Genomic DNA, 8,863 nt, shown 5'->3' on the forward strand with positions numbered 1-8,863 from the left:
ACAGCAACAAGAAAAGAACAATGGAGAGAAGGAATTAATGAGGAGAATACAGAAGCAACTTCAGATCAATTTAAGAGAACTCAAAGAGGCATACAGGAAGAGGCTGGAAAGCTAGCCCTAGCAGAACATTATCAGAGATGTGTGGTCAGGGAGGAAGACCATTAAAGGCTTTAAGCAGAAGGATCATCAGACAGATGGAGTTCAGGACAGAGCCAATGAACTGAATACATTCTTCAAACGGTTGAGTTCAGGAACAAGCTCAGCATCTTTCTCTTCTGCCCACAGTCACATGGACATCCTGCCGTCGTCTGTCATTGACGCTCCTGCTTCTATGAGTTTGTTGTCAGCCAAATCAAAGATGGTGCTGCTCCCTCCACCTGTCACATGTTTGCAGTGTTGTGCCTGAACGCGTTCATTGAACGAAAGTTAATGAACTCGTTCATATTTTGGGCGAACGTGAACTGAACGTACTGCATTATTGCCTGATGAACGTTATTGTGAACTCGTTCATTCTGGTGTCTGTGAAGGGCACGCTCTCTCAGTTCAGCTCCGTTCAATAGGTTGCCAGATTTCTACAGAGTCCTCCAGGCGAAACCCCAGCTAAATCAAACCGTAAACAGGCCTTAATATGTAGCGGGAAAAACACCCGATCTGGCAACACCAGCTACCAGCGTCGTAGCCTACAGCCGCGTGCGTCATCAAAACAAAATGCAGCGTGGAAGCCACAGCAGCATGGAGGCGACCGTGGAGGCGACAAAGCAGCAGTATGATCACTTAAAACAGTTTTATGACCAGGTGGTCGGTGAGGATGATGGCAACAAGTTTGCCCGCCGGCTTTCAGTAAAAAAATCCGCACTTCAGTAACCTTAAATTCCTACCTCAGCCTGGTCCCTCAGTTTGTGTTAGTAAAATCTTCTTGAGCGGAGGTCTTCAACAGGGGATCCGCGACCCCTAGGGGGTCTACGGAGGTACTGCATGAGGGTCTGCATGGTTAGTTGATATTTTTATATTCCCCCCCTGCAATTTTTTCCCCCACTAATTGAAATGTCTTTAAATACTCATTAACATGAAATCAACACAGTGTAGTAAACAGATAAATGGAGACAAAAGATGTCTTTCAGTCATCAATGCACACATTCAGCGACACACAGGAGCTCTTTCAAGCTGGGCACCGTTTCCTTCACAACAACCAGGAATCAGAATCAGAAAAACTTTAATAATCCCAGGGAGAAATTAATTTCTTTACATTACTCCATCTGTAATAGAGTGACTATAGGACACAATTTCATACAATATATATAGTTAGGGGGTCCCCGCTCCATCTCGGCATCAGTTTGGGGGTCCTTGGTCTGGAAAACATAGAAGACCCCTGTTCTTGAGGGTTTTACTATCCATGTAACTTGTTTGTTAAACCTGCCTGGTATAATTTTCCAGGATTCCAGTATTCCTTTTTAGTATGTATTGAAATGGAATTTCAAATGGAAAAAATTATAAAAAAAAAAAAAAAAAAACATTTGCACCTTAAAGACTACTTTCCTATTTTTCTTTTAATAATTACTCATAAAAAAGACCATTCAAGCAGCACATTTTTCCTGATGTTTTTGAGAATATACTGTAGGGGTGAAAGCTGCAGCTGCTACTAGTGTGAAGTGAATGGACAGCAACACAGCATTAAAGCAACAATGGGGGAAATCTGTCCCCTCAATGCTAATGTAAACCCTGGTTGGATAAGGATTCAAAACTGGATATGAAGATGAAATCTGACGCACAGTTTCAGAGTTACAACTGATAAAATAATTGCTGTCTGTGGTTCTACAGTAGGCTATGGTGTAATTGAGCAATATATGAAAAAAAAAAAGAACTATGAACTAGTTCATTTTTTGGTTTTGAATTATGAACTATGAACTGAACTAGTTCATTTTAAAATGTGTGAACTGAACTTTGAACTAGTTCACGTAGAAAGAGAACTTTCCCAACACTGCATGTTTGTCTCTAGAAGTCCAATGCAGAGGCAACTGGAGGGACATCGGCGGTTATTACGTTTTTTTTTCATTTGTGAATATTATTCACGAAATACTTAAACTATTATATAATTTATACTGCAATATTAGAAACTCTAAAAACTAGGTTGTTAAATATTTTACAAAGAGTTACAAGAATTTATACTGTATTAAAAGCTTTAGCACACATTTCATTGTGCAAAATGTAAATGTGTTAATGTGAATAAAAAGTTCTGTCTGACAGGTGTAATGTCTCATTACTACTAAAACAGGACCCTTACATATAGCATACTACACATTTTGTAGCCTATAAGTTTTATAAATGGGCCAAAATGCTTAAATTAAAGTACACAAATGGAAATTGCTCCTGTAATAATTATAGGGGGAAAACAAGGAGATAGTGAGGAGCATTTTCAGTTCACCACGCTAGAGGACGTTAGATTTGGAAAACACCTGTGGATCTTGATGGGTGTGACACATCAATTGTAAGCAGCTAATATCTGCAACAGTGGATCATTTGCAGAATTCAATGAACAAGTACAAAACATACCCAATAACATTGTGAACAAACATCAATTACTAGTTAATAATGACTTATTATTTGACTTGTCACTTGTAAGTTCTTTCTGAAGTGACATGGAGATTCAATTGGAATTAAATAAATTGAAATAAAACATAGTAATATATCTCCACTCTGTGTAGACCCCCCCCCACCACCAACACACACAAAAAAAAACAAAAGGTTATCACTGACTCTAAAAAGTCAAAGTGCATCATTGTGCGGTCTTACATCTATCTTCTATAACTACCCAAAAATATTTTTTCCTTATCATCATACATCATTTTTTGCTGATGTAATATATTCTTAGTATGAGGATATCAATAAAGGTAAAAGAAAATGTCTACAGGTGCACAAAGAAGATTTTGGCTCAGTTAGACAATTTAATTTTCACAGCTCCTCCTTCTCTCTCATCATTAGGACCCCATACTGTTCTCTAGTTCACACACATCCACAGATACACAACTCTGTCTGTTTCTGTTGTGCCTGGGATCTAGAGAGCCCCCCTTCCCCTGGCTGAGAGGGCCAGTTGGCACCACTACTACTTAGAAGACAAATTTCACCAAGTTCTCACCTTCATCTGTATCTAAAAAGAATGACTAAAGCTTTCAATTTGTCCATACCGCTCAACCAGCAAAAATAACAGATCTAGTTTTTAAAGGGTTTTTAACCCCTAGAACCCTACGGACCCACCGGTGGGTCCAGCTGCTACGTGACCTCGTAATTTTAACAAACCCCCAGTATTGATGTAAAAAAAAAATTTGGCACAGTTTGGTGACATTTTTGGATAAATGTGCCAAAATGGCCTCTCCGCCTAAGAAATTTCTCACTAATACCATTCTAAAATAAATATGATTCATCTGATTGAGTCCAAATTTGGTATATTTTTACACAACATTTAGATTTAAAAGTCTGTACTACTTTTTTGTGCTATAAATAATATTTTGGTAGTGTTTTGCAATGTTTATTTCAAAGAAAATTTTGGCGAGGTTCAAAAAATGCAAAATATTTTGTATTTTGTCCCTAATACTTCAGGCAGGGTCAAGGCTACAATGGTGCTGACACCAGAAAACCATTCTATGACATCTTAGCTTTACAGAGGTACCAAAAGTTTCTTCTTGAATCTAATAGCTGTGAGGCTATAAGTGATTTACTTTTGTGTGTTTTTCTGAGGCAGAAATTTATTTATACCCCCTTAGGGTGTAAGAAGTGCATTTTTTCGAACAGATTTCCCTACTTGCCTAAACTTTTTTGGAAGCTGGGCAGTTCACTTTGGAAGATCACTGAAAGTGCCAGGCTATTGTGGAAAAAAAACAGCATGCAATTTACCAGCAAGCATTCTGTCAGCTCAGCATACAGTACCTTGTCAGGCCAACATACCCATAGTAATACGTATTTCAGAGTACTGGAAAGTAGTGGAAAGCTCAGATTTTTATTCTAGAGAAATTTCTTTACTCTTTTTGCAGTTCAGCTCACTCTTATCAAGTGTCCACTTTGCTTATTGCTCTTTCACTTTCATCTGATTGCCCCATTTGCATTGCTTTGTCAGCCACGTGACTGACACGGCCCCTAGCGCCATTTTTGTGGTGAGCGGAAGAAAAACAAAACAGCAGAAAACAAGAGGAGAGCGCTGCAAGCCAGCAGCGAGGATTATCAGTTAAATGGAAAAGAACAAGAAAACTGAACGGATACCCTACCCAGACAAACTTTCTAAAGCTGCTAGGGAACGATATTATATATTATTATTACAGTGACAAGGCAGATGTTGTGGGCAGTTGCACAGATCGCTGCAGTTATTAGAGTAGTTTGTGCTGCTCATCAGACTGAACGGAAAAACTTGTCCGAATTTTTGCACATTGATAAGTTGCACACTGTATTTGCTGTTTACTTTACCCAGGCCTGTTTTCACTGGGATCTGCAGTCTTCTTCACAGATATCACCTGTTAGGTCATATCTCTACGGAAGACCACAGTGAAAACAAGTCCAGGGAAAATGAAAATCTTCTAATTTAATCTAAAGAGCAATCTGCTATATACGAGGGAGGAAGACAAAGTAAAACATTTGAAGCTTTGCACTGTTCTGCATTATTTATGTATTTGAGGTTTTGTATTGCATTTTCATAAATTCTCTGCTTGATTGAAAAGATAATAACAACGCTTGTTTCAAATTTCAAACTCCACTCTTTATTGTACACACATTTTTACAACTTCAGAAACATTGTTAATATTTGAAGTGATGGTGAAACTTATATTTGTTTTGCTGTTATTTTTCAAAAGTAACTTTAAAAAAAGCAAAATTCTATTTGTGTGAAAAGAAGAATAAAAAAAGAAGAAGAAAGTTGAAACAGTACTTGATCTGGCATTCATTTATTAGCTGGTTTCTCTGTGAAAATTTCAAAACAGTCACTAATCACTGTGACCCTATGTCCAAAGGCCTCCACAAACGGATGAGGCATAATTTTGTGCAAGGTGTCTCTATCTGGCCACACAATTGCACGCTTTAGATTTGCATATAAAAATGACACCATTTCATTGAATGTTCTGTACACTGTCTTTGGTGAAACACAGAAGAGATAAGCAAGGTGTTGTGAGGGCAGATCCAATCTCAGACGCATGAAGGTTAACAGAAGCATTTGAAATGGACTGAGAATTTTATTTTGAGCAGACATGAGAGGCAGCATAAAATTAAACAAAGCCATAAAGGTCACCAAGTTTGGTAGACCCGTATAGTACTGGACTTTTTCATTAGTGTCTCCAAAGAAGCAATCAGAGATCCGCAGCTCATCAAGTTCACGCCGCAGCTCTCTGTTTTCTTCCAAAAGATGGTTCATCTCTGCACACCTGAGCACACACAGGTTACATTCTGTCTGTCCTTCCTGACGACCACCTTCTGTGTCATCCTTGGTGTTTGGCCGGCCAACGTTTTCAGCAGCCTTCTGCGTGTCAGTCTGTTGCTGGTTAGGGTTCTCTGTCGCCTCATGTGTTACTTCATCCTGTTGCTCAAGGATTTCATCAGCCCGATGGAGCCCCGTTTCAGTTGCTTGCAGGGCATTCTTTTTCAGCTGTTCCCGATAACCACGTCTTAAAGAGCGTTCTGTGTCTGTTGGTCTGATGTCAGTGTGGCCCAGATGCAGGGATGGAGCCCAGTCTGGGTCAGTCTTCATCATCTCATATGCGGGTTGACCTGCAAAGTAGATGAAAGGTTGAGTGTTTTACACATCTATTCAAAACACTATATAAAGCACCTAAATAACAGAGCCCATTAGATTAGATGTGTAATAAATTAAGATAACCTTATGTGTCCCACAGTGGGGAAATTTGCTATACCGAAACAGCACAAGTACATCGGACTAGTAAGGCCAGAGGTAAATAAATAAACTGAAAAGCTTACAGACGAACAAAGGATTATAATATACTTAAGTAGATTGCACAGGATAAATAAATACAGTGAGTTGGCTGACGAGTGGGTATGTACGGTGTTTTTATATGTACAGTGTATTTACATATATTTATTCATTAAAAAAAAAATTGTATTGCAGATTGTGTAAATGATTATATACAGAGAATGCATTATTTATTAAATTTTAGCGGTCTAAAAAAGAAATAAACAAAACAAACATCACTTTCCGCTTCTCTTCCACAGCATGTTTCAGTAGGTTTACATGAACTCCTGCAACTTTATAAGCAAACCATTTCAGCGTGTTGATTTCTATTAGTGTATATTTATAAGGACTTACCTTTTTGAAAATGCCGAGAGCAAACACGAGCATGAGGAGATATTTTATGAAACGTGATGTCTTTCCTTCTTACAGCAGCGACCCATGCAGCCCGACGCCTCTTTGTGAAGTCCTCTGTCTGCGGTCCGTATTTTTTTTTTCCAAGTGGGGAATACGAAAAACCGTAAGGCCCCATCTGCTGTTTTCTGTTTAGAATAACTGTTGCATCCTTTGACGCAGCACCAGTGTCCCATTATTTCCAACGGAAGCAACTAGAACACCTCTACTCTCTGTTAGTTTTCTGTTGTTAGTTGCTGCTGTCTCTTCACCACAGAAATGGCGCTAACTACCCTAAATGCATGGCGCTTTTGCGGAAGTGACGCACACTGTCAAAGACCGATTCAATTCAGTTTATTTATATAGCGCAAAATTCACAACACATGTCATCTCAAGGCATTTTACAGTTCAACCAGATCATACAGTCAAATTGGTACAAAGTTTTCTATCTAAGGAAAACCAGTTGATTGCATTGACTCATTGACTCAAATACAATCACTCACACTAAGCATGCTTGTAGCGACAGTGGAGAAGAGAAACTCCCTTTTAACAGGAAGAAACCTCCAGCAGAACCAGGCGCAGTGAGAGCGGCCATCTGCCGAGGCCGACTGGGGTTCAAGGAGACGGAAGCAGAGATACAAAAAGCAGCTGTAAAAGGCGGCCCCGTCCAGGAAACACACAGCCAGGCAGACGAGCTCCGAGCCAGCTCCCATGCCAGAGGACGAAGAGAGCACATCCACTCAGTCACGGTCAGAGAAACAGGACCACACTGGAAAACAGGCCGATTTCCAACATCTATAAACAAGGGTGTTGATGGAAGCAGCACAGCTGATATTTCATAATAATTCACTCCTGTAGTTGCCTTTACATTGGAATAAAATGTAATTCCCTCGCTCCACTGGGGGCATTCCCTTTCAGTGCACCTTTATAGTAGAAGGAAAATATTTTGGATATGTGTACAGCAGCATTATGGAGCTACGTCTGGATGTACTTAGTGGATTACAGTTCAACATTCCGTATAAAACTTCCAGAAGATCTCATCACCAAAACAGACTCACTAAACACTGGACTATTTTAGATCCAGAGTTAGCAACATCATTATCTTTAATTAGGCCTTCATTTTGTATTTTACATCCAACTTCAACTACTTTATTTAAATAAGTATTTCCTCTGATTTCCACCTCCATTGTTTCATTAATCTGTCCATGCCCAAGGGCTATGGACCTCAGGCTTTTAAGGTAGCTATAATAAATCTTTACTTATGAAATGTTCTCTCTATTCCAACGACGTGGTCTTATCTATAATTCTTGAGTAAAAAGTTCCTAAGCAAGTGTATGAGCAATTACACTATAATGACCTTTCTGACCTTTTCTTCGATCAGGTTTAAGAGGTCAGTATAGCACTGAAACAGCTCTGGTGAAAGTCACTAATGATCGCCTCAGATAATGGACTTGTATCTATATTTGTCCTGTTAGATCTCATTTATAGAATATACACCGCCGAAACCCCCAGATTTTTATCACTGTGGTCTATAGTCACCCTAAAGCTAAAACCAAAAATACAACACATGATCAGACAATCTTTAGACAGACTACAGTCACAGTATCCGAATGTTTCCGTTCTTATTCTTTGGGATTTTAATGAGTGTAAATTCAGATAAACTCTGACTCATTTTTATCAGTATATCACCTGCCAGCATGAAATTTTTTTCTTTATATAACTTAATACTCTTATTCTCAGCCAGAAATTTCTGAAAGAATTTAACATTGATTTAAGGTCAATATGCTTAGACGTTAGAGTAACTGTTTTGACTCAGACATCAAATTAAAGATAATTTAGATCAAACCAAGAGAGTCTTAATCACCACAGATCCATTATAAAAGTAAAAGAAACACAAGATGATGTAGTAAACCTGTTAGTCAACCTTCACGCAGGATTCAATATTACTTTTATGACCTTAGAAAAACTTTTATAAAGTGTGTTTACAAGGAACTCCGACTTGTAAGGTACCTCTTTGTGGTGAGAGTCATACACTGTATTATCAAATTAGTTTTATATTTATTAACAAAGATGAAAAGACCTGTTTCACAAGTGTAATGAAAATCAAATATTTAAGATGAGAGCATTATTAAAGCTCTAGTCTGTAACCTCTTAAACAATAGAGTAAAAGGAAATTGTAAACCCCTGCTTCCTTCTCTTCTGAAGGACATGAAAAACCATGCCTACCATACAAACCTGATATAAGGGTTGTGTAGCTAGTAAGTGCATTATTCAGACATGAAAACAATAGGCTAATTTATTGCAAAGTTGAACCTTATACTAATCACTTTACAACGCCTGAACAGAAAGAGAAGACCTTATAACGAAGTATTCATTTGTACATTTTTTTTTTTTTGTTTGTTTTTTGCAGGATGAGGAAGTGACTGAAACTGGAATCACTTTCAGGATGAGAACAGGGTTGATGTCCGAGGTAGACTGAATGAAAGCTACTGACCTTTTCAGAAGCCGTTAGGTTGAGCTGGCTCTGATGAT

The 8,863-nt window shown here is 38.5% G+C and overlaps 1 protein-coding gene across 1 annotated transcript; it reads right to left on the bottom strand.

Annotated features, from left to right (window-relative positions):
- Positions 1-285: 285 nt before the first annotated feature.
- On the bottom strand, positions 286-6,513 carry LOC119780432. Its single transcript, XM_038280467.1, has 3 exons — positions 6,296-6,513; positions 5,267-5,742; positions 286-402 (listed from the first exon to the last, which is right to left on the bottom strand). Exons 1-3 carry the CDS (start codon positions 6,468-6,470, stop codon positions 286-288), a joined length of 768 nt encoding a protein of 255 aa, XP_038136395.1. The 5' UTR covers positions 6,471-6,513.
- Between the last annotated feature and the right edge of the window lie 2,350 nt (positions 6,514-8,863).

The sequence above is a fragment of the Cyprinodon tularosa genome, unplaced genomic scaffold (assembly GCF_016077235.1).
Source record: "Cyprinodon tularosa strain WSP-4 unplaced genomic scaffold, ASM1607723v1 ctg160, whole genome shotgun sequence".
Classification (NCBI taxonomy): Eukaryota; Metazoa; Chordata; class Actinopteri; order Cyprinodontiformes; family Cyprinodontidae; genus Cyprinodon; species Cyprinodon tularosa.